The sequence below is a fragment of the Anopheles maculipalpis genome, chromosome 3RL (genome assembly GCF_943734695.1).
Source record: "Anopheles maculipalpis chromosome 3RL, idAnoMacuDA_375_x, whole genome shotgun sequence".
Taxonomy (NCBI): Eukaryota; Metazoa; Arthropoda; class Insecta; order Diptera; family Culicidae; genus Anopheles; species Anopheles maculipalpis.
Window position 1 is genome coordinate 19,132,443 of NC_064872.1, and position 23,970 is coordinate 19,156,412.

At 44.0% G+C, this 23,970-nt stretch overlaps 8 protein-coding genes across 9 annotated transcripts in view; 4 read left to right on the forward strand and 4 right to left on the reverse strand.

The window, feature by feature from the left end:
* The window catches only part of LOC126564110 (ribonuclease Z, mitochondrial), a 346,473-nt gene extending 344,637 nt beyond the window's left edge, over positions 1 to 1,836 (reverse strand). The window contains exons 1-3 of the mRNA XM_050221043.1: positions 492 to 1,836; positions 327 to 431; positions 28 to 252 (exon numbers count right to left, since the gene is read on the reverse strand). Of these exons, the coding sequence (XP_050077000.1) occupies positions 28 to 252; positions 327 to 431; positions 492 to 1,732 (1,571 nt within the window). The 5' untranslated portion in view covers positions 1,733 to 1,836. The remainder of the gene's footprint in view (positions 1 to 27; positions 253 to 326; positions 432 to 491) is intronic.
* LOC126565319 (GILT-like protein 1) overlaps positions 1 to 23,970 on the forward strand; it is a 390,535-nt gene that overhangs the window by 65,632 nt on the left and 300,933 nt on the right. The gene's annotated exons all lie outside the window — the stretch shown is intronic.
* On the forward strand, positions 2,463 to 3,387 carry LOC126565517 (serine/arginine-rich splicing factor 2). The gene is made up of 3 exons (XM_050222701.1): positions 2,463 to 2,588; positions 2,858 to 2,988; positions 3,044 to 3,387. The coding sequence occupies exons 1-3, from the start codon at positions 2,535 to 2,537 to the stop codon at positions 3,360 to 3,362; spliced, it is 504 nt and encodes a 167-aa protein (XP_050078658.1). The 5' UTR covers positions 2,463 to 2,534; the 3' UTR covers positions 3,363 to 3,387.
* LOC126565906 (cilia- and flagella-associated protein 276) lies at positions 9,919 to 10,519 on the reverse strand. The gene is made up of 2 exons (XM_050223115.1): positions 10,302 to 10,519; positions 9,919 to 10,234 (listed from the first exon to the last, which is right to left on the reverse strand). Exons 1-2 carry the CDS (start codon positions 10,517 to 10,519, stop codon positions 9,922 to 9,924), a joined length of 531 nt encoding a protein of 176 aa, XP_050079072.1. The 3' UTR covers positions 9,919 to 9,921.
* On the reverse strand, positions 11,242 to 13,769 carry LOC126565844 (probable tRNA (guanine(26)-N(2))-dimethyltransferase). Its single transcript, XM_050223054.1, has 4 exons — positions 13,407 to 13,769; positions 13,035 to 13,222; positions 11,485 to 12,564; positions 11,242 to 11,419 (listed from the first exon to the last, which is right to left on the reverse strand). The coding sequence occupies exons 1-4, from the start codon at positions 13,767 to 13,769 to the stop codon at positions 11,260 to 11,262; spliced, it is 1,791 nt and encodes a 596-aa protein (XP_050079011.1). The 3' UTR covers positions 11,242 to 11,259.
* On the forward strand, positions 13,978 to 16,547 carry LOC126564274 (vacuolar protein sorting-associated protein 52 homolog). Its single transcript, XM_050221275.1, has 4 exons — positions 13,978 to 15,092; positions 15,161 to 15,279; positions 15,727 to 15,847; positions 15,918 to 16,547. The coding sequence occupies exons 1-4, from the start codon at positions 13,980 to 13,982 to the stop codon at positions 16,545 to 16,547; spliced, it is 1,983 nt and encodes a 660-aa protein (XP_050077232.1). The 5' UTR covers positions 13,978 to 13,979.
* On the reverse strand, positions 16,823 to 17,543 carry LOC126565591 (thioredoxin domain-containing protein 17). Its single transcript, XM_050222782.1, has 3 exons — positions 17,337 to 17,543; positions 17,049 to 17,127; positions 16,823 to 16,980 (listed from the first exon to the last, which is right to left on the reverse strand). Exons 1-3 carry the CDS (start codon positions 17,509 to 17,511, stop codon positions 16,827 to 16,829), a joined length of 408 nt encoding a protein of 135 aa, XP_050078739.1. The 5' UTR covers positions 17,512 to 17,543; the 3' UTR covers positions 16,823 to 16,826.
* On the forward strand, positions 18,264 to 20,598 carry LOC126564177 (elongation factor G, mitochondrial). The gene is made up of 2 exons (XM_050221136.1): positions 18,264 to 18,326; positions 18,427 to 20,598. Exons 1-2 carry the CDS (start codon positions 18,264 to 18,266, stop codon positions 20,596 to 20,598), a joined length of 2,235 nt encoding a protein of 744 aa, XP_050077093.1.

Here is a 23,970-nt window from a genome sequence, read left to right on the forward strand (position 1 = left end):
TTGGTTAAAAGTGAACCATTTTCGTACCTTGTTAAAATCAAAATTGCGCTAACATTTCGAGTTTTGTTCGGTATGGATGATCCGGTGCCGAGGAAGATCAAGCGAGGAAATTGTTCGGCTCTTATCGATACCGTCCGCCGTTCGCAGTGCTGTGCCATTTGCAGCTTCAGGGCTTCCAAGGCTTCTTTGAAATCTGGTAACAAGTGAAGTTCACTCAGGTATTCCGTTGGATTTAAGGATGCTTCTTGTGCCCTAAAATGATGTTAATTTCGTTACTACTTTACCTTGAGATGGAAATGGTTTCAATGCGACCGTTACACACTTACCTGTCGATCCCTTTCGGTGGTCGAATGTGCATGTAACTAAGCGATGATGATCGCACAATATCACTATCCGTTGCTGAAGGATCGTTATAGTCGTTGTTCTCTTCGCTGTGGAGGAATAAATATCGTTTAAACTATTCATACATTCCTTTCCCATCTTCAACCTACCAAAGTAGAGGGAAAATCTGCTCATCCAGCTGATTCAAATGATACTGAATGCGATGTGCCGCAATGTAACCGGAAAACCCATTCACCTCGTTTAACGCTATATGCCTGGTGCTGGCCGAAAACCGATCCATAAATTGTCTATATTCGTCGGATTGCATCACATCCAGCGGAGTAAAATGTACAACGAAAATGGCTTGATCTGATTCCTCAGTAGCTTGCTGCTGATACTTTGCAAAAACATCACCTTTTGCTACGAAATCATGCAAGTACTCTCGGCTGGGAATGTCAAGGAACATAAACACAGGACCAGGATCATCCGGAGCTCGAACATCAGCCGATTTAACGACACGTCCGTCGGGTAGGGTAATGTCATTGCCATTCTTCAACTGTCCCAGCAGCGGACCCGGCGGTACACCGAATTCAACGCACCGTTCCAAGGACAGCTGACCATGACGTGGTTTTAGCTTGCAGATGTACGCCATTACGGAAGTTTCCTCACGTTTGGTCCAATCTGTGGTGCGAGAGCTTTTTACCATATCGGGTTGCGTTTGTTGAAGTGGTTCCTTCTTTCGCTCGTACGCATAATAATCCGTATCGTCAACGGGGGCCTCATCCTGGCTTTGCTCTTCATCAGATCCAGCCGCTTTGCATTCGCTCGTATCTCGATTGATGACGACGTATCGAAGAGTCATAACGTGATCTTCGTATACGTCTCCAGTTGCATACTCGGCAGCTTCCACTTTCATATCCTTCAATATAACGAACCGTCGCATCGCTTTGAATAACTCATCCAGCCCGGGTGGCCCATGAAGCGATACGGCCGGCACACCGACGTCCTGCATCGTTAGACAAATGCCGGGCAAACCACCGATTCGTTCCCAGTTAGTACGGGTCATGAATATGTTCTCCAGGCAGGAGAGTTTCGTTTTGTGCTCGTACGCTAACCTTTGCGTACCCTCGCCACAGTTGAAGAGGTAGCGCGTTTGATCCGTAAACAGGTACACCGAAGCCGGTGTGCCCGGTGCGCCACATCCTAGCACCTGGAGATTAACGATACCAGGCGATACTTTCGACACTTTTTGCTTCAGCTTCAATCGTTGCTTCTGAGCCTCGGCAATGTGTTTTGGATCAAGCGGCATTTTGCTGAGAACGTTGTGCAACTTCTTATGAGTAGATTTCCAACGTTTTAGCACTATAGATCTAACTACATTCGAGCTTATCAAACTACTAATTGTATACATATATTCCAACACTATCGAACTGATCGCAGGCCGAAACAAAAGATGAGCAACGTGTTTATGGAAAACATATGTTTTTTGCCTCCGTTTGCCGACCCATGCTTGACAGGTGTTTGTTTACGAAAAAGCCGGCACATTTTAAACTAAAATTTTATTTGTAAAGTAATTATTTAAATGGAAGAAAAACTGTATGTTGTGATAGGAACAAAGCTGTTATGGAAGGATGAAATTGAAAATCAGTTGTTGATTTAATTTTCTTGTTGAACAATGGATGACAAATTACATTCCGCGATCGAGCATGAACTGGATGTGAACTTTTTGCTTGAATGAAAATAATACAAGAAAACTCTCTTGACTCGAAATATTTCGCATTGTGGTGCAGCCGCTTCTTTCAAACGGTCTTTTAATTTTTGTTAACTTACTTTATGTTTTTGCAGTATTCTGGAACTTTTAAGAATTGGAAAGTACTATCACATTTTATTTGGTCTTCCGAATTGAAATTTTGTTTACTTTTTATGTTTTAAGTAAAACTAGCAAATATTTGAAACCTAATTCATTCGAAAATTTGTCACTGAATTGACCCAACAACATTTCCATAGTGCCATAGCGCTAAAACTGGGTAGCCATTTTGTACCGAAGAAGGTAGCCATTTTTCCGTGTTCAATTCCGCGTCGGAAAGAGTGTGGTGCTCAGTTCAGTGCGTCGTTCCGATTTCGACTGTATAAAATCCGGCAAAATATTCAACAAAGTGTACCGTATTGCTGAAGCTTATTTGCATTAGTGGAAAGTGAGAAGATCTTTCACAATGAGTGGATACGCACGGCCGCCCCCGAGAATAGATGGAATGATTTCGCTAAAAGTAAGCTCTTCTCACCGATTTGATTTATTATCATGTTGAACGACAATTTGTTTCGTTTACTGTTGCCACGAGCGGTAATGATTAAAAGTAATTGTGCGTGTGATAGTCGTTCGTGGTTGATATGCCAGTATCAGAAGCCACGTCTTCGGACGCGCTGGTTAATGCGTAGTTAGGAGAAAGTTAATCATGCCATATCGGGACGTACGAGGATCGTCCTCCATATTGCATGCTGGAAGCCATTATAATGAATTTCATCTTGCCATCTACAGGTCGACAATCTAACCTACCGCACAACACCGGATGACTTGAGACGCGTGTTTGAGCGTTGCGGTGAGGTGGGAGATATCTACATTCCTCGTGACAGACATACGCGTGAAAGCCGCGGATTCGCATTTGTCAGGTAAGCATACGGAGTAGCCTGCTGAGATACGATGTTAATGTCAATTGTTCGCTAGGTTCTACGATAAGCGTGATGCCGAAGACGCACTAGATGCCATGGATGGACGCATGTTAGATGGCAGGGAGCTCCGCGTACAGATGGCACGCTACGGTCGGCCTACTTCACCACAGCGCCGCGGAAACCGTTACAACGGGCGTGAAAGAGGACGCTCCCGGGAACGGTATCGCCGTCGTTCTCGCTCTCGCAGTCCCGAACACCGTCGCCGTTCGTACTCACGCTCCAAATCACGCACTCCGCGTTCCCGTTCCGGGAGCAAATCATCCCGCGGCAAGGATTCCCGCTCTCGTAGCCCTGCAGAACGTGGACATTACTAGTGGAAAGGAGTGTAAATTCTTTTAAGGTACGTTATAAGTAAAATAATTGTTAAATGTGTTTGAGAAGTAACTCATACCCTGTTTTCTGTTTGTTTTTGCAGATCATCATCCTGCTACAAACGATGTAAGATGAGATTTGGATTTTCTATTTGACGACACACGCCCCCCGGCACACACAAGAAGGTAACATTAAAAGCAGACACACCCCTAACGATCCCTTAACCGTTTGTGGCGCGAAGTCCGTATTTTTGTCTCCGTGTTTTTTTTATACATCTCGGTTTAAGTGTTCGCCAGTTTCTATTTCACACAACACTTAAAATACCTCAGTTTTAGCTGAAATTCAGAACCCCACTGAGAGTTTCTCGAACCTTTTTTGCAATTATCCTTCTAACGAATATTACAACCTCGCCGTCGGCACTTACACACACCATGGTGTGCTGCCTGTCAGCGGGTCGTAGCCACACATTTTCGGCATACAATCACGAATCGGAAATTGAACACGTCTCAGTGAGGGTGTAGGATAGTGAATAGAGGACCCAATCGGTTGCATAGGAAAGTTTCCCGAGAGTCGTTCATCACAGGCCCGACCGGAAATCGGTATGCTACCTCCCCACCGCATGGTAATCGGTAGCATGCGGGTTCCGTCGCAAATGCACTATGTATATGTGTGTGTGTGCGTGTTGTAAAATGACCAGCGGCGATTGCGGGAAGATTTCCTTAACTTCGCTTTATGTTTTCCACTAATTAGACACTTGCGGGTTTTTTTTTAAATATTTTTGTTTTGTTTTCCGTTTTGTTCCATTGTTACCCTTATTTTACGTTTTCGTTTCCGTTCTAGCAACGATAAACTGCTCGGTTTATATATGGTGCAAATGCTAACACAATTTGTGAGTTGCTTTTTGATTTGTGTTGATCTTTTAAAGCGCTTGTAAACGATAGCAAATTTCACTCATATGATTCTTTCGTTGTAATTGACTGAAAGTTTCTGATCCCGTGGTTTTCAAACACGACAAACAAGAATTTTACTGGTTGTTAAGATCTGTCAGATGTTTATTTGTAGACGCGCGAAAAAATCGATTAAAAAAATCTTAGATCGGCAAATAACATAAAAAGCATTATAAACGCGAAAGCTCCGGTCTCACTAATGACAAAAAATTAAATAACTCCTTCCAATGACAGCCAAATTTCAAAGCTGTGAAATATTTTAACGATCCAGCGTCGTTAAGTGAAATTTAAATTGCACTAAGAAAAATTTCTTCTTAATAACGTGTTTAGACGTGTTAAGTTCAGTTTCAAACAGCTGAAACGCGATTTGACAGTAAACATTGAGTGAAAGTTGCATACGTTTATCAGCGGTTTTATCCCCTCTTATCGTTATCATTATCGAGCACGATTGTAAGTGCCGCGTGAAACTCCTCTCTAACAGTGGTACTTACGCAGCCGCTGTTAGCCAAACGCTCTCCGTTTGCCTGTACTAAATGAATACCAATGTTTCACCATATAGGGCAACTGGCGGTTTTTGCAGCTGCTGCCTGCCCCCCTGCAGATTTGCCATTCCGGTCACTACTTTCCTTCCTGTATCTTCTTCTATACGCTGTCCAATTTTTCATCATCTGAAGCTGAAGAGAGAAAGATACAGAGATGGATTGTATGTGTGTGTGTGTGGAGAGAGGAAGAAAAGCGAAGAAAGACTGCGAACGTCGTCCAGCGCTTATTACCGTGTTCTCGTGTTCACCTGGACGCGGAGTGGCTTTCTTGATCGAGCTGGTCCAGCAATGCGTCCTCTCGCAGGTATTGCGGCGTATGTTGATCCTTCAGCTGCAACCTCTACGAACGAACGCTTGTTTAGTGTGGATGGTGATCACGTGCTTGAAGAAGGTGATTTGATGGTGACGATGGCGTGGAGAGGGGTTTATTCCGGCCAACGTCGCAGGAATGTTGGAGCTGCAGTCGAAGATGGTGGTGCCGATGCTGCTGCTGCAGATCGCGTGGCGTGGCGTGGCGTGGTGGCGGTGCTACTCTCGCTGGGGGAGCGTTAGGATAACATAGCGGGAAGGAGGCGTATCAGAAATAGTACAGAGAGAGTGACAGTGAAAGGGAGCCATTCATTCATCCGCTTCAATGGAGCAAGGTAGATGAGATGTTTGATTTTTTTGTGAGAGCGTAAGTGGATGGTCCATTTGCAGGCAAGGCGGTTTCCGGTTTGTTGTCCAGTCCGGTCCTGCCGAGCAGCAACGCTCTCGATCGCCGTTTTGTCGACTGCCGAAAGAAGCGTGTTATGAACGCGAATCATGTTCTCCCGATCGCCGGTTTCGGCGATACTACTGCTGGTGGAGAGAGGTGTGTTCAGCTGCTGCAGCTTGTTTGGTGCGGTACCTATGGTTTGCGTGCTGTCCGGAAAACTGCGAGAAGACTGTGAGAGATCCGTCCCCCGAAAATCCTGTTTCGTCTGTGTTGCCGTGAACGCTTCGTGTTCTGCGTGTTTTTCTTCTCTTCTTTTCTTCCAGCTGAAGTAGAGTGTAATGTCCTTTTTTCCCGATTTCCTCACAGTTCCTCACTACTGCTGTCACTATTACGACTATCGCTAACGTTATGCATTAAAAAATGGACTGATCTTACATTTTTTTCGCGCGATGACCATAAAGCGTACAACCTGACCGGAAAAATGCTACAGAAATTGATGATGAAGCCAAGGCTGCATTAATTCTCGTAGTGTTACAGCTAGTTGTAGGTAAGAAAATATCTTTGGACAAATAGTCGTCGATCGATGAGGCCCCAAAAAGCTGGACTTAGTAGACACCAATAGAATAGTTTGGCCAAATCCTTACCGGATTAATGCCATATAGACTTAACTGTTTGACTGACTGAAGGACTGGTTATCCAACTACGTGGTAACAGCAAGTCTAGTAAACCATTCGATAGCCGGAGTTACATAGTTTGTCATTAAACCAAAAGGACAATTCAGAATTTTTTTGTGGCCTCTAAACGAAGGCAGTCATTCAACCTCGAAAGTGTTAGGTAGACGAGAAGACTAAACTGACAACTCCTGCATTTACAGACACTTTGATATTGTTCAATTTTTGTTCAAATACGTTCAAAGAACCTATCAGGATCGTTCCGTTCCTTTCTGGAAATAAACTAGTTCCGGTTTGACAAAATGGAACTTTCTCATCACTATTAGTAAAGCTATTGATAGCCGGCGTGAGCTAAATAGAAGGTCGTTAAACCAAGAAGAAAAAGAAGAGTTTAGTGTTGTAGTTTACTTACCATCGCTCTCCAAAGTTGGTCTATTTTTTAATGCAAACGTTACTTTCTGTAGATGCTCTGTTTTGTGTACACTTTTTTCCGTTTTTATGTTTCCGGTGCAACACCCTTGCGCACATTTACTCTACTCGCGCAGTAACACACAACAAAGTGAATTGGTTCTCCTCTTCTAGGAGGGTTAATGCACACACATATCCCAACACCAGACACACGAAATACTTGCTCTTTCTCTCACCAACACTCGTGCTCTAGCGAACTAATAATCGTGTCATTTACATGTCTGTCCGATCGCTCGCCGTTTGGAGATGTATATTCTGCACTTGAAAAGGAACTTTCCATTAAGAGGGTTTATTCGTGATGGATAAACCCTGGGAACGGCAGCCGCGTCGAGTATGCGAGGAAGGCAGCAATGGACGTGGCCTATCTGTTGTTCTGCTGTTTGCTGATTTCTTATTTGAGCGTGGACAGAAGGCAAAGGAAGAGTGGCGCATCGAGCGACATCTGTGGCGGTTTGGAGCTCACACTTCTGCTGGTTGCGCGAGCTGATGGCAGACGAAGGACAGCAGTGCGTGTCTTGTGGGGGAAGGTTAGAGTTGGATGGCGGGAACAGGTCAACAAGACAACGCACAAAACTTACTGTAGCAGTTAGAGCCAGCCAGCAGCCCGATTATGTTTTCTTAGCTTCGAGCAGTGCTGTGCGTCGTGAATACAGTAGAGTTGTTCATGTGTCAATTGGCGGAACATCGCGACGAATCTACAGAAAAGTGCAGAGCAATTAATATGTCGGTGAAACACGAAGCACACGACGACGTACGTTGCATTATGTGATTTCGGGGATGATGTTATTGCTGCGACAGAATCGGTGTTTAAATCTCATCCGGACCGTTCCTCCTTAATGAGGACTGACCACCATCTACGCAATATCAGCAAGTCTAGTAAGCCATTAGATGGCCGGTGTGACTTACAGAAGGTCGCTAAGCTAAGACGAAGTTATGCTGCTTTGTGTTTTCTTCGGTTCGTCCCATCTAGCGACGTTACACACTGTCCAATATATGGCAGATAGAGACGCGGAGTATGTGGGGAGCAAGCAGAAGCAGGGTGGTGATGAATTGATCTTACTTTTCAACGAGCCGTTAAAACATGCAGCTACATCCTGGATTTGCGGTTCCCCCCCCCCTGCTGGAGGAAAGGCTTATCGTATCGATTTTCTCTTCATTAAGGAGTATTTCAGGGAAACACTAATGATAAGGTGATGCGGCGTGCCCACCTTAGAGAATAGCGCAAACGAATATAAAATACTAGACCATTGGGATATAGAAACACGTAACCGAGTCAGTCGAAAAAAAATAAAATAGCAGCGCGTGCAATTGATATCGAATATGAAATTTGACAGGCAGTTTAAATGCTGGACATATATTAAACGGTTGAAGACTTGACTATATGTTAAACTAACTATTTGTTAACTATATGAAAAATTTAAATAAGAAGCTTGTTTACATATTTCAACTATTCTACCGGCTAATTAAACCCATCATTTCAATTACCTGCCAAAATTCATTTTCCATATCAATTGCGATCAAATCCATATCAATCCATATCAAGCGATTTCATAACTAGTTTTGCTGATTCTCTCTATATCCATGTTCCAGGATTTCATAACAACTTGCTCGATTCGCTAAAATGGGTTTTCCGCATCCTATCATTTGCATTTTACCTGTATGTTCTTCGTATGTGTCCCTTGACTGTATTTCCTGCTGAAAGCGAGCAGGAAGCTCCGATGATCAACGGAGCACAACACTACCAATAGAACAATGGAGAACCATTCCAAACAGTATGCAGTTTTATGTTTTTCCAGATTTCTCTACCGAAAACAACCATTCGCAACAATCAACACAACCAACTACTAACGGGGCGTATACATACCATCTTCCGATCGTCGACCTGTTCAAAGGACATCAACCGTGTTATACTACACTGCGGCAGTAAATAGTGTAACTGGAAAGCGATTCCATCACACCATCAGAACACAAACGCGCAGTAAGTTAATTAAGTAAAAATGGTAGAGAACGACGTACTACGATTTTAGAATACGGTGCCGAATGATTAAAACCCTTTATTTTTTGCGTACGATAAGAGCAAAACGCGCATCCATCGCGCGGATTGAAATGAGTTTCGCGGAAATTTTCAAAGAGTTACACGATCGCGTTAGATAGTCGCTTCATATAAGTGGGGAAAATAAGCTTTTTCCCCGTGGCACATTAATTGCCGATGAACTCATTATTTTTGAGGGATAGATGGATTTAAAAAATAATCCACAAAATACAAATTTACAAGAGTAGTAGGAGAATAGAGGAAGAGAAAAGGCAAAACATTTTGACGAAAGATTCAGAAACAGAAACACAGTGCGCATTTTTTCTACACTTTTGTTCACTTCCCTTGGGCGGTTACCAGATGAACCTGCTTTATTGCTAACTTTATAGCGACATACAAACGTTATCAGAAATAGTAGCAGCAAGAAGGAGGCGTTGGTCGTATTTACGGTGGAAACTGGTAAGTTGATCCATGTCGTGGTCTTTTGCCGCCCGAGGAAACGGAACTGCGATTATATCTATACTTTTTTACCTATAAATTTCTATCAACCAATGCGGTTGTCCCGTTTTGCATACTTACAACAAAGAGAACATGAGCATATTAAACATTTTGAATTGAATTTCCCTTCTACTGGCATGTTACGATTTGGCTGTAGTTGTACATTTTTCCACGATCCAATTGACAAAATCTGCCTTAATAGTACGTACTATTAAGGGAGATTTATATGAACAAAATCCCTTATTATAAAACTATTAAGGTAGAGTTTAGTCACTAGTGTGTTTTATTGCCTTTTCCCACACACACACACACTGTTTATAACTTAAAACCATATACAAAACAATTGCATTGTAATTTAGGAAGGACACACACGTGCTAAGTGGTTAAGGTGTAACGGCCAGATTTGGGATTATGCTAACATGATTAGGGTTAGTTCTTTTTTTCAATTAGCGCAGAGTGAAAAGAAACTCGCCAATGATTTTAGAGACGACAATGGCATTAGAGTTTCCACACAACAATAAAAAACGCTTTCATGTTCTATATACCTGTTTATATCTGTATTGTGTAGCTTTTGGCAGCCGGGCATATTTGGTCCTCTCCGGAGGGTGGCGACAAGTATATGGCGGCCAGTGTAAAGATCAAATAAAGCAGAATAATAACTACTACAAGATACAGTTGGAAGTTTTTATTTTCCGAGAAACGAATTTTAATAATTGAAGAAATTTCCATCTCCCGACTGACGCGAATAGCCGGGGTTCGTTAGCGGTGTATGGGGTCCAGTGTTCATCAGCTTCACACTGTTCGGTGATGCCTTTTCGCGTAATCCTCCGATGAGCAGTGGATGTTTGAGCGGGATAATCTTCTCCGGAATCAAATCCCGTGTGTTTCTAAGTCTTCGAAAAGTACTTTTGCCCAATGTTTCGTCCTGCAGAACGACATCATTCTTGCCAAGGAACAAATCATCCGAATGGTTGTACTGGGCAGCTAGTTTAATATCTAATGAATCTACCGGGATGTTACTGGTGGAAAAATCAAGCCGAGTAATGTTAAAATTGTGGTTTTCGTGAAAAAAGTTCTCAATTTTACCCATGATTGACAAAGTGTGCAGCACGCCGTGCCGAACTCAGCGTTTGATGGTAAAACACACGCTCGTTGGGTGGTAGCGAATCGGACCACCGTTTCGAGGGATGTGGTTCCGGCGGCGTAGGCAATGTTTTACGGTATACTCCTTCCCCATCAATGCAGGGAATGTGTTCCTCGTTTCGTTCTCGCTTAATCGGTGTTTCTGGTTGCTTTTGCACCATTATATTGTGAGGCACTCCGAAATTAAATAAACCCTCGAAATTCAAATAAAATAGAACGGGGAAACTTGTAACGAGCTCTCTCAAGATTTATTACTTTCCAAAAAATAAAGAAATTTACTTTCCCGCTGTCGGTAAGCTACTGGGTGTGCAGAGTTTTCGCTACATCACTCAGCGCCTGCTACGATAACAATACGTAAACACTGACGTGAAATGTACACTGTGTCAAAAACATTCCCGGACAGTATAGGTCAAAGAAAAGAATCATTTGAAAAAAATTTAAAATATTTTAACATTGTTTCCAGATTTCATGGATTCAGTGGTTTAAAAAAAGATAAAAATCCTGGATAGTCCTCCCTTTAGAGCCTGCAAAATTAAGTTCATCAAAATTCGCAAACACATTATCCTACAGGAAATTAAACTAAACTCTAACTTTGACAACCCCAAACTTGTGGACAGCCTGACACTGTATACACATATGAAACTGGACGGTTTTCGCAGATGGTCATAATATTGGACAGGTTGGTGAGAGTGTGGTGTAATTCAAATACTCAATTCGATCTAAAAATTCTGCCTGTCCTTGCTGTACGGAAATTTTTTTGACACAGTGTATAGGCATGCAGGAGGAAGTTTGGCTGGGTGTTAAATCGATTTGCATTCCCCATCCAAGCAGTAGTCAGGCTTGTGTACTACATTACCATACCGACGCACGCGACATGCCCATAGTAACGAGTCTGCTTGCCTTAGCAGTCCGTAGTAATAGTTTTCGGAACCTTCCTGTCCGGTGATTCGCTTTCGGCCTTGACATCGTTCTCCTGATCCGCCGGCTCGTTTTTTGGTGCCCGCTTTTGCTTCCGTCTGTTCTGGTTCTGTACACTTTTGAGCATTTTATTATCGCTGACCCTAAAATGGAGAGAGGATTAATTTGTCAGACTGGTTGATACTGTATATGACCTAGTTTAACGCACATTTGTGTCGCCCGCGTACCAGGACCCCAGTGTGCGGTAGGATTCTCCGGGAAACGGCTAAGCGATTCCTTCCGACTGGGTGGATTCGCATCCGGATGTATTGCCTCGATGTTGTACTCTTGGGATGGCTGCTTGCTTAGAATGGCCGTCAACGGTACACCTTCCAGGAATCGTTCCGCCTTAACCGGATGTAACCGATGCCAGCAGCGAAGAATATCCCAAAGCACACTAATTGGGGCGTCGGTTTTAATTGAGGTTCGGCTGGCGTGTGAATAGGACACACGATAACCGGCGTGCAACAACGCCGACCTCAAGGATAGCATACCGATCGATTCTAGCTTCAGTATGCCACACATACGGTCCAGAGCATAATAAAGTGGTACATCATGCAGCTCCTCTCGGATAACTGCCAACGTACCGTAAATCCGTCTGATTGTCGTCAATCGCTTCGAATCTTCCTGTTCTACGGTATCCAGAAGTTCCTCAAGGAATTCCTCATCGTGCAGCGGTGCGGACCAAATTGGACCACCCATATGGTGCTGATGATTACAATGCTCACAGCGACTTCCAACGAACGGCCCTGTGGGAATGCCGAACTTAATCTGTTGTGGATTCGCTCCGGTCGGATTCGGTTTCAGTACGCCCAACGGTTGCAGTGTAAGCGCTTCACAGCCCGTGCACTGGAATACCATCGACTGTTTGCTGCTACTCTTTTTGCACTGGTAGCGGCCGGTGTAAATGCGGACAAACACGCGGATGTAGAAATCGGCCGATATGCTCAACAACGGCTTCATGTACCGTCCGTATCGGGTAGCTGTCGTTTCGATGCAGCGTAGCAGTATCCGCAGCGCCATCTCGTGACAGGCTTTGGTTTTGAGCGGTACTGATCCGTATTTGACATAGCACGCTTCCGGCGAATTCCCGGCCAAAACGGCCATATCGGTGGCGGTGATAAGAAGCAAACCACCTTCGGCAATGCTTTGTACGGCACCATCGAGAAAGCGTGTCGGATGGCCGTACGGATCGAGATCGATCGCCGTGAAGTGTTGGTCCGGCTTGGTTGACATATACATAAGCGTCCTTCAAAGAAAAATAATAGTTTTTAATAAGAAAATTGCATTGTTGATGTTAAACGTGATAGAAGAAGTTATTTTACGAGCATATCGCCAGAATCTAGCTAAGTTCACTTTACGATTTTTCAAATATGCTGCTTAAGCTTGTCGGCTATACAATATATCAATCTTATATTTGTAGTTCACAATCGCGTTTTCCAAACAATCCTGCATCCTTCTGGCAGTTCGTTAAATCCTGTAGATCGTCGGAAACTGTACCAAATGAAATGTCTTTTTTTATCAAATTCAGCCAGTTATCAGATCAGATCATCAGATATATGTAATCTGTTTGTTGATTTTTGTTTTGCTGGCATGTTTCAAGATCCTGTATGTTATCCGAACTGTTACAGTCGCGCTTAAGTGTAGGTTAATTTTAAGCGTTTAAGGCAAAAATTGCTAGTAAAAGAAATGTTTATATTGGAAGGGTCAATAACTTACATCGCATCGTTAAAGCTGGGTTTGATCAGATACTCCATTTGATTGTGCTTCACATTCTGCTCGATCGATTCAACAGCGGATTTGGATAGATCGTTTGCAATGACTTCCTTAACGCCTGGTATTTCCTTCGCGTACCGTATGCTTCGCAGGCCCGTCGCAGATAACGCCTCCAGGATGCGTAATCCGTCCTGAAACCAGCAATAAGTGGAACCGTTTCAATGTCAATGACAAGGTCGAGGGAATGTAGATGCGGGAACGGCACCGACTCCGGAACCATTGGGTCGGATCCGTGGGTGCGCTCCGTAGCGCCAATCACTACTACCCAGTCCCTAGAAGTTCTCCCTATCTGGATGTAACTTTGTTCACTCGTACCTCATGTTTTACTCCTGCCTCCAGCGTCGCACTCGCCGATCCAGCGTCAGGTTCCGACGCATTCTTCCGTCGGCGTTCTTCATCCTTTTCCCGCTGATATATTCTCGAGAAGGTTGTCAGGACGCAGATGCTAAGATCACGATTGAATTCCTGCACCGGGTTATAGAATACGTGTTCCGCAACCAATATTTCCGCACTGCCTTCCCGTATCGTTTTCAACGACCCCGGTTTTGCACTTTCCTCGGTCATGATTTTACTCGTACGGGAATGTTTATGCACTCGCGGAGCTGAGAATATGCCGATTGACCCAGTTTTAGCTAACTTTTGCACCGTATTGCACGTAAACAAAATTACACGTGCCATGAATCGCACTGACAGCGGCCAAAGTTTTCATTTTATTTACCTTTTGAATCACCCTGTTATTGTGTACCGCGCCTGTATATACCTTGAAACGTGGCCCGAGCTGTCAGGTGATGATTATAGCACTTTTGCTCACAAAACAACACACAATCAACAAAAGATAAATTTTTTAGCATATTTGTTTTCGTCAGCTCAGCGGGTCGGACGTGAATCATGGCGGATGCGGCAATTATTGGCGAACAAATCGAGGACGATGAGGTGCAAGAGATCCTGAAGACGGGTACCGATTTGCGCCAATATTCGGCCCAGATCGAGAAAGAATTTAAGGAGGTGGAGAACCGATCGATCGATGATTACATCAAGGAAAGTCAAAACATTGCCAACCTGCACAACCAGATTGGCAACACATCGAACATCCTGGAGCGTATGGAATCGATGCTGATGGACATACAGGATGCGCTGAACAACATCAGCACCGAGATTACTTCACTGCAGAAAAAGTCCGTTTCGATGTCGGTGCAGCTGACGAACCGGCAATCGATCCGGGCGCAGATTTCGCAGTTTATCGAAGATATGGCCGTGCCGGAAGAGATGGTTGCCTGCATCATGGACAGTCCGGTGACGGAGAAAGAGTTCGTGGGTCATTTGAACGAGCTGAACCACAAGCTGAATCTGATGAAGGAGTTGAACTTTAAGGAAAGCAAATCGTCGCAAGACGTGAGTGATGTGCTGCAGAAGCTGAAAATCAAAGCCATGAGCAAGCTGCGCCTGTATCTGATGGAGCAGATCTACAAGTTCCGCAAGCCGATGGCCAACTATCAGATACCGCAGAATGCGATGCTAAAGTACAAGTTTTTCTTTGAGTTTATCCTCTCGAACGAGCGTACTGTGGCGCAGGAAATTTGCAACGAGTATGTGGACACGATGAGCAAGATTTACTACAGCTACTTCAAGAGCTACTCCACACGGTTGGGATCGCTCAAGTTTGAGGAAGCGGTGTCGAAGGATGATCTGATGGGGCTAGACGATTCCGTACCGAAGAGTATCTTCTCGAAAACGAGCTCGCTGAAGAACAAAAGCACGGTCTTTTCGATCGGAGACCGGGGTGAAGTACTTAACCAACAGCTGGAAGCACCGATCATTGTGCCGCACGCACAGCAAAAGTTCCGGTACGCGTACGAAGCACTGTTCCGGTCGGAGCAGTACGCGCTGGTCGATAACGCATGCCGGGAGTATTTGTTCGTGACGGACTTTTTCATCGTGCGTGGTCCACAGGCGCAGGAACTGTTTAATCAAATTATGGGCAAAACGACCGCATTATTGATTGTAAGTATAACGCGAATTTTTTTAGCGAGGAGATTATTTGATACATGTTTTTTCTTAACTATTCGTAGAAAAATTTGGAAACATACGTTCAGGATTGTTACGACACGATAGCACTGTTCCTGTGCATTCAGCTCTGCTTCCGATATCAGCTGATGTGCCACAAACGATGCGTGCCGGCCTTGGATAAGTAAGTGTTGTTCGGGTTAAACCTAGTAAAAGATTTCAATTCAAGCTACTAACGCTAGTGTTGTGTAAAGCAGCTCTTTTTAAAAGGGAGAAGGGAAAGGGAGACTCATTAACATGAGAGTTGTGAGGCTTCCCGGTAGCTCCGCGCTCACTGAGGGCGAAGAGCTACCTCGTGAGGGCGAAAAGCTCAAATATTCCCAAGAACTATCTCGTGAGGGCGAAGCCGAGTAAACTAAAAAGGGCGATGTAGATGCCGATTTTTTTCCTACTAATGAAACATACTTTGAATTTGAGAAAAGTGCGGAGCTTCTTTTTGTGAAGAGTTTGGAGCTAGGACGAAGCAGAAGAGCGCACTCAGAGTGCTCAGTTCATTGAGGTGAAGCCTCCCGGGTAGCTCTCGAGCTCACTATCCATCACTAAGTAACATCTTTATTCTTCACCTGCACAGGTATTGGGACAACTTGCACGCGGTAATTTGGCCCCGGTTCGAGCAAGTGTTTCGAATGAACATTCAAAGTATTCAGGACTGTGATCCGACCAAGTTTCCCAAAGAAACTGGACCACATTACGTACGTTGAATCAAAATTCCAATCGATTGCTAGGGGTGTTGTTGCTAATCGAATTCCCTTCGCCTTCTAGATTACTCGCCGCTATGCCGAATTCTCAGCCGCAATTGTCGGCATAACGGAAAATTTCCCGAACGAGCTGGTCAGCCACATGCTGCTGGAGCTACAGGAAGAGGTGAAATGTTTTATGCTACGGATGGCCGCCATCTTTACGACGCGCAAAGAGCAGTTGATCTATCTGATCAATAACTACGATCTAGTGCTGGGTGTACTGATGGAGCGGACCCGAGACAACTCGAAGGAAGCGGAAGCGTTCCGCGAACTGCTAAGTACACGGAGTGCGGAATATGTGGAGGAAATACTGGCCCCACATCTTGGTGGTATTATACAGTTTGTGAAGGACTGCGAGCAGATGCGGGACAAGGAGCAGACGGAGGAACTGAAGCGTCAGGAGCGCCGGTCTCTGCAGTTGGTGGCTAATTTTAGTGCCAACTGGAAAAAATCGTTAGAAGAACTTAATCGCGAGGTGTTTCTTTCATTTCCATCGTTGTTGACGGGGTCACAGCTGTTGCAGCTTGCGCTGGCTCAGCTTGTCCAGTACTATCACAAGTTCTACAAGCTTCTAACGCCAAATGCCCGTGCACAGCTGGTGAACATTCATGTGATAATGATCGAGGTGAAGAAGTACAAGAGTAACTTCTAGGCTGGTTAGTGGCTGTCGTATTATTTTTTTTTTTGATCCTCGATTGCTGCTTCGAAAAACATTACCATTAGCGCATACGATGACTTACGTACTTCATTCTGTTTTATTTATTAGTTAAATGGTGTCATGAAACACCAATATAACGTGTATTGATATACAATAAGTATCGAAATTGTAAATGAGAGCGCTTGCGGATATGGCGCTAAAAACAAAGGCATAAAAATAAAACCTTCCTCATCCGGAATTCATCACCGGGTAGCACACATGCAGAGCTGTTGTTTAATCTTCATCTTGGAACAACATTTCGACCAGCTCAGCGTTGGCACACTGAGACCCGTCCAAGCGCTGGGGTGAACGCCATCGTAGCAGCGTGGGAAGGAACACCAGATGTGTCCGAGGGTCCTTGCGATAAGGGCAGTTCAGATCTTTCCAGCTAGAATGGGAGTGTTCAAATTATGCTGTGTCATCCCCTCCCAATGACATCACATTTGCCATACTCACAATGGACGTTCGATTTCAACCGTGATGAAATGGCTCTTCTCCGGTGCAGTGTCCAAAGCTTTGGTGACGACGGGTGCGGCTGTTGAAAAATGAGTATCGAAAAGATACAACATTGATAAGAGTGATGGGGACCATCATCATCACCATTAATAACACATCGACAAGGGGGAGAGTGAGTGGTGCATCGATTCCTCTGGGACTCATTCATCAGTGGATGATTAATCTTATCATCGTGCAAATGAATGTTGTCTAGTGGCCGGAGGACCCAACAAAGCTCCTACTTCTTACCCTTCACGCAGTAGGGACACCAGCTATCACCGTTCTCATCCTTGCTGCCGGTAAACAGGATGTGCACCGGTTCTCCGCTGCTTTCCAAGCTTTCGGCCAGCTTTGTGAACTCCTCGTAACCGGTCACCTTATGTTTGACTACCATCTTTGCAAACCTCACTAGACTTGCTCGCATTCACTGAGCAGAGTAATGAAAGGAATAATACACGAAAACTGATCACTTTTTAGCTTAACCGATCAAAGGATACACAGGACGACCGGTTTCGTTGTGCAACACTCTGTGTACGCTATAAAACGAGGAAACCACTTGCTGTGTTGTTTTTATCGTGGATGAAATAGGCCAATGTTATGGAGAGGTTGTATCATAGGCTGGGTTCTGGCATGGAATTTGACATTTGAGTAGTGAATGGGGGGGAAAATATTACATTAATACTACAATATCATCTCGATACGACTAAAAGTATACAAAGCGTATGTCAGGTCGCCAAGCATAAACAGAGTGATTTTAGTGTGGTCAAGAATGGTTCTAACAATTAATAAGAAATATGACTGAAATCTGAATATAAATTCCGGTAAAAGATTCCAGATTTTTTCCACACCAACAACATACTGTGTATCCTTGGTGGCACGTGCTGCGCTTAGTTACTTTTGCTTTGCATTCCGAAAATTAAGTTTCAAAACGAATTTTAGATTTAGAAATATCCCTTTTATCCCCTTTTATATATAATACCTATATTCCTCTTGGCCTATCAAGGGCACCCTGTACATTTGACGGTTGCGCTGACGTTTTGTCACATGCGGTTTGTTGTTTTGTCTTGTCCGTCTTTGCTTGCAGTGCCGGTATTAACCCAAATTGCGTAAAACGAGCGCAGTTTTCGGTAGTTCTTTACCCTCCCGTAGCCCAAGACCTTCTTCAGCCTGCCCAGCATGACTATCAGCAATTTGATACGATCGCGCTGCACACTAGCTACCGCAAAATCGTTTCTGGAGGTAATAGAAAAAAGAACCCTCATACAAGTGTTTTCCTACCCCACACACGGGGCGGGCGGTTCTTTCCATTACATAATTTACCCTATATCCATATCGACAGAACGTGAAATCGTACTCCAGCCATGCAACGTTTGCGGAACACAAACAGCTGGAAAGGATCCGAAACATCGGCATCTCGGCACACATCGACAGTGGCAAAACGACCCTTACCGAGCGCATTCTGTTCTACACCGGTCGGATCAAGGAAATGCACGAGGTGAAGGGAAAGGACAATGTGGGCGCAACGATGGACTCGATGGAGCTGGAACGGCAGCGCGGTATTACGATTCAATCGGCCGCTACGTACACGCTCTGGAAGGAACATAACATTAACATCATCGATACACCCGGGCATGTCGATTTTACGGTGGAAGTTGAGCGTGCATTGCGTGTGCTGGATGGTGCCGTACTGGTGCTGTGCAGTGTTGGCGGTGTACAGAGCCAAACGTTGACGGTGAATCGACAGATGAAGCGATATAATGTGCCGTGTTTGGCGTTCATTAACAAGCTTGACCGATCGGGCGCCAATCCGTACCGTGTGCTGGGACAGATGCGTTCGAAATTGAACCACAATGCAGCGTTTGTGCAGCTACCGATTGGGGTGGAAAACAATTGCAAAGGTGTGATTGATCTGGTGAAGCAGCGTGCACTTTACTTCGAGGAACCGTTTGGATTGAAAATTCGGGAGGATGAAATTCCGGCCGATATGCGAACGGAGTGTGTCGAACGGCGGCAGGAACTGATTGAGCATCTGTCAAATGTGGATGAAAAGATTGGCGAACTGTTTTTGGAGGAGCGTGAGGCAACGGTCGAAGACATAATGGGAGCGATACGACGATCTACGCTAAAGCGTGCCTTTACACCGGTGCTGGTTGGTACGGCGCTCAAGAACAAAGGTGTCCAACCGCTGCTGGATGCGGTGCTGGACTATCTGCCCCATCCGGGTGAGGTCGAGAATGTGGCTCTGATCGAGAAGAAGGACGAAGAGCCGCAGAAGGTGCTACTGAACCCGGCCCGCGATGGAAAGGATCCGTTCGTTGGGTTAGCCTTCAAGCTGGAAGCGGGTCGTTTCGGTCAGCTGACGTACCTTCGCTGCTATCAGGGCGTACTGCGCAAGGGAGATAACATCTTCAACACTCGATCAGGCAAAAAGATTCGCCTGGCTCGTCTGGTCCGACTGCACTCCAACCAGATGGAGGACGTTAACGAGGTGTACGCCGGTGACATTTTCGCCCTGTTTGGGGTCGACTGTGCATCCGGCGATACGTTCGTAACGAACCCAAAGCTGGAACTGTCGATGGAATCGATCTTTGTGCCCGATCCGGTCGTATCGATGGCCATCAAACCGAACAACTCGAAGGATCGGGACAATTTTGCAAAAGCCATCGCCCGCTTCACCAAAGAGGATCCAACCTTCCACTTCGAGTACGATCCGGACGTGAAGGAAACGCTCGTGTCCGGTATGGGCGAGCTGCATCTCGAAATTTACGCCCAGCGCATGGAGCGGGAGTACAACTGTCCGGTAACGCTCGGCAAACCGAAGGTAGCGTTCCGTGAAACGCTTATCGGACCGTGCGAGTTTGACTATCTGCACAAGAAGCAATCGGGTGGTCAGGGACAGTACGCGCGGGTGTCGGGCATTTTGGAACCGTTGCCACCGCATCAAAACACCGTGATTGAGTTTGTGGACGAAACGATGGGTACGAACGTGCCGAAACAGTTTATCCCAGGAATAGAGAAGGGATTTAAACAGATGGCGGAAAAGGGTCTTCTATCCGGTCACAAGCTGTCGGGCATTAAGTTCCGCCTGCAGGACGGTGCTCATCATATTGTTGATTCCAGCGAGCTGGCGTTCATGCTGGCTGCCCAGGGTGCGATTAAGAGTGTGTTCGAAAATGGTAGCTGGCAAATACTGGAACCGATCATGATGGTGGAAGTGACGGCACCGGAAGAGTTCCAGGGTACGGTGATTGGACAGCTAAACAAGCGCCACGGTATCATTACGGGTACGGAAGGTGCCGAGGGATGGTTTACGGTGTACGCCGAGGTGCCGTTGAACGATATGTTTGGATACGCGGGTGAGCTACGGTCCAGCACGCAGGGTAAGGGTGAGTTTAGTATGGAGTACAGCCGATACTCGCCGTGTATGCCGGAGGCACAGGAAAAGCTAGTTCACGAGTACCAAGTGGCGCAGGGTTTGGTGGTGGACAAGAAGCAGAAGAAAAAGAACTAGAACTTAGAGATGCAGTAAACGGTAATCAATTTGTAAATAATTCGATTATGTTAAGTTTAACCATTAATTAGGACTATTACACATCGGTACCCAAGAACCAAAAGCCGGATGTATATGGCGGCGTAAAATAAATCCTTCACAAAGGAACAAAAGGAACTATTAACCTTAATATAACACAAATGTTGTGATATTCTGTTTTTGCATCCATGGAAATTCGTTTTATGTTGTTTTTTCTGTTTTTTAAATGTTTAATTTGTCCTACAGCACGGGTAAAACGGGACACAGGTTGTATTACGAGAAACCGGTACACAACATACATCCATTTCTCGTAACCAGAATTCTTAGGTTCTAAAAAATGCGCTAAACCATACGTTCCGCAATGCTGACACGTGGGTTGATTGACTTCTTTTCATTCGTTCTCTCTCTATCGCTCTGTCTCGCTCTCTGTCTCTCTAGTCTTTTGGGTTCATAAATTTGTGGTTTTAAAAAGTTTATCCTTTTAAACAGAGAGGATTTAAATTGCCTAGGTTCACCTTTTTTTTAGCCTAATGCTAGGTGTGTTGAGGACAGGAACAATATAGATGCTCACGCACTCATTCATCTCATTCAAATAAGTTCTAATCGATCTGTAAAGGATCGCATACATCGCTCTAGATCGCGTCTCTCTCGTTCTCTCTTCACACCTGCGTTTCGGAAGCACTCTTACCTCCGCGAGTTGCGATAGCAGATTGACCCTCAGTTGGACCAACGATCTTGCTGCTTCCGGTACTGTGGTTGTTGTTGCTGTTATTGCTATTGGCACGCGTACCGTTACTGCTGCCGGACCGGGAGTTCATCCAAAACTCGCGCTTCATTTTCTGCAATAATTCGGATCGGAGGATCGGATTGGTTTTTGGCTAACTTTAAGCGGTGTACGGTGATAGTAACGACAACGAACACGTGTAACGAATGAGGTAACATAAAATGGATACACGCACATTAAGCTAATTAGTAACGGACGCGTAACTATGACGATTGGACGAATCGGGGCTTTTGTTTTGTGGACGTCACTGTATTCCTGGTTACTGAGATGTTTTTCTACCACTATGAAGCTGTATTTTGGTGGGGGAAATACTATTCTAGAGCCTTTTTTTTTTATTCATTCAACAAGCGAATTCAAATGATGCGGTTCTGACTACGATCGCATAGATGAAAGAAGGTAAAGACGGACACCTTTAGATTAATTTAAAATCGCTATGGATGTATAAATGCAGTAACCATGAGCGATGCGCAAAACTTATTTTGCATCCATTTTTCATCAAATAATTCCTTAACACCTTTAATTTTTCATAGAATTTAGCCAATTAGTAGTTTTTACATGTGCAGGAAAGACACCTGATAATGGTAAGATGGACACATGTAGAGATGTATTGTTATTGTTGATAATGTATTGTTTTTCCATTCCAAGTTCATGAACAAATAACTGTTTTTATTCGCCTAAGGTATTGTCTATGTCCATCAAACGTTACAAATTTAATTGCAAAAATCCAAATCTGTAACGAATGGTTCACAAATTAACTACAAAATAGGTAGGTAGAGTTCATGCAGACTATTGTAGAGGTGATGCGACATCCCGTGAGGAACCAAGAGAACCAAGTATTCTTTACATCCTGCTTCAACTTCTGAAATCGAGTTCACTGAATTCTGAATTCACACGGAAAAACACACAATGGATCGTTCTTTCATTGATTTTGAAATGTCTGCTTTCGTTCATTTTTTATGACTTGAATATCATTGGAAATTTGCCTTGTAATAGCGTACTTATTGGAGGTTCCGACCTGTTTTGAGGATTTGTCTCGCAGTGAATTTATGGTTTCGGAAGAACAACTTTGGTTGTTTGATTTAGGAAATTGTTCAACCACGCGATGGCGTTGTGCGCGAGTGGTCGTGCTTTGTAGTAGTAGTATTATTACACGAATAATAGTTTCCCGAGGAAGTTGGCGTGTCCTAGGACGACCACTTTCCTAATCTCCTAACCGTATTTGGGCATGTACTTTTAAGTAAGTTAACGCGGCAAAATCGTGGCAATATATTCGGTTAACCGAAATTTGATAACAAAGGCGAATTGGATCATATTCTCTGTGTCCATCTTTCCCACTTTGGTGTCTGTTTTAAGTCCCTGAAATACATTAGTTTTTACTGCTATAATTACCGGGTTTTCACCAGGAATGTGCTTTTTGCTCCAAAAACTGGTTTACTTTTCAAGATAGATTTACGAAAATCTAAATTTCTTAATTCCAAAGAACTTTACACGAAGAATGTAAGAATGTTTTTTTTTTGGTTATAAATTTGACAAAAATGATAAAACAACAAATAACAATACTGAGATTCTGAAGTGTTTTGCTACACGTTCGATTTTTTTGTTACATTTTTGAAATATTTTATGAAATTATTTTTCCTATAATTATAAAAGGCTTCCATCTTTACCTACTTTCCCCTGCTGTTAAAACGTTCTATTGAATGGAAGTATTTTGGTAAAATGATAAAAAAGGCTACTATCTCTAATATGCATGCCTTAATTGTTTGTAATTTTAATCAAAAACGGTGCATCGAAACGTACACAAACTAAGCTGGTTTGGATTCTTTAATAGCGCAAAACGAAACATTTAACTAGATTTAATCACTACTAACAGGATTGTAAAGAACGTTACTAATTTCTACGCCATTTGCATTGCAGTTACCTAGAGAACGGAAATGATTTGTGTTGTTAGTTTAATGCTAATATACACGTTGTAGCCCATCACGATGCAAATACAATACTTTAAACTCAACACACAAACATATTAAACGACGATGCCAGAGAACATTCACAATCCAACCACAGGATGCATTTACATACACGTACATTTGTGGGTCATCAGGACACATGAAGTCCTTATTAAAAGTTTAAAGATGTCTGTGTGATACTGTATGTATGTGTGTGTGTGTGCTTAAATGTGAAGTATTGTCGATCTGTATTTAGGGGATTAGTATTTTAGTGGTAGTAGCTTTCACTTAAGAAATTGTTGGATGCATTTTATAATGGTGACGAAAAGGGTCTCAAGATGTGCGATCGTTTTACTTATAAATTGATAAAAAGAGAGACAAATATACACACACGCATACACACGCACACAGATGTACAAAAAAGATGCTGCTAACAATGTGCGGAGTGTGGAAAATCTTAGACCTGTGTCTTCTTCTGCTGGCTTAATTGACGACCACCTGCCTCATCAGCCGGCGCCTCATCTTCCTCGCGCATTGTGGACAGTCTTTTTTCGGTTTCACTTGATTTAGATCTGCAACAAATAATAATAAGAAAAAAAAGGTTTCCATACAGTACTTTAAAACAGT

What these genes read in the sequence shown, in the direction of transcription:
- LOC126565517 (XM_050222701.1), top strand. Translation starts at nt 2,535, where the DNA reads ATGAGTGGATACGCACGGCCGCCCCCGAGAATAGATGGAATGATTTCG. An exon ending in ATGGAATGATTTCGCTAAAA is followed by an intron (nt 2,589 to 2,857) that starts GTAAGCTCTTCT and finishes TGCCATCTACAG; the next exon opens with GTCGACAATCTAACCTACCG. An exon ending in CGCGGATTCGCATTTGTCAG is followed by an intron (nt 2,989 to 3,043) that starts GTAAGCATACGG and finishes ATTGTTCGCTAG; the next exon opens with GTTCTACGATAAGCGTGATG.
- LOC126565844 (XM_050223054.1), bottom strand. Translation starts at nt 13,769, where the DNA reads ATGGCACGTGTAATTTTGTTTACGTGCAATACGGTGCAAAAGTTAGCT. An exon ending in AGGCAGGAGTAAAACATGAG is followed by an intron (nt 13,223 to 13,406) that starts GTACGAGTGAAC and finishes TGCTGGTTTCAG; the next exon opens with GACGGATTACGCATCCTGGA. An exon ending in CCCAGCTTTAACGATGCGAT is followed by an intron (nt 12,565 to 13,034) that starts GTAAGTTATTGA and finishes TTTTCTTTGAAG; the next exon opens with GACGCTTATGTATATGTCAA.
- LOC126564274 (XM_050221275.1), top strand. Translation starts at nt 13,980, where the DNA reads ATGGCGGATGCGGCAATTATTGGCGAACAAATCGAGGACGATGAGGTG. An exon ending in AAACGACCGCATTATTGATT is followed by an intron (nt 15,093 to 15,160) that starts GTAAGTATAACG and finishes AACTATTCGTAG; the next exon opens with AAAAATTTGGAAACATACGT. An exon ending in AAGAAACTGGACCACATTAC is followed by an intron (nt 15,848 to 15,917) that starts GTACGTTGAATC and finishes TTCGCCTTCTAG; the next exon opens with ATTACTCGCCGCTATGCCGA.
- LOC126565906 (XM_050223115.1), bottom strand. Translation starts at nt 10,519, where the DNA reads ATGGTGCAAAAGCAACCAGAAACACCGATTAAGCGAGAACGAAACGAG. An exon ending in GCACACTTTGTCAATCATGG is followed by an intron (nt 10,235 to 10,301) that starts GTAAAATTGAGA and finishes TTTTTCCACCAG; the next exon opens with TAACATCCCGGTAGATTCAT.
- LOC126564177 (XM_050221136.1), top strand. Translation starts at nt 18,264, where the DNA reads ATGACTATCAGCAATTTGATACGATCGCGCTGCACACTAGCTACCGCA. An exon ending in CCGCAAAATCGTTTCTGGAG is followed by an intron (nt 18,327 to 18,426) that starts GTAATAGAAAAA and finishes CCATATCGACAG; the next exon opens with AACGTGAAATCGTACTCCAG.
- LOC126565591 (XM_050222782.1), bottom strand. Translation starts at nt 17,511, where the DNA reads ATGCGAGCAAGTCTAGTGAGGTTTGCAAAGATGGTAGTCAAACATAAG. An exon ending in GTGTCCCTACTGCGTGAAGG is followed by an intron (nt 17,128 to 17,336) that starts GTAAGAAGTAGG and finishes ATTTTTCAACAG; the next exon opens with CCGCACCCGTCGTCACCAAA. An exon ending in GTTGAAATCGAACGTCCATT is followed by an intron (nt 16,981 to 17,048) that starts GTGAGTATGGCA and finishes CTCCCATTCTAG; the next exon opens with CTGGAAAGATCTGAACTGCC.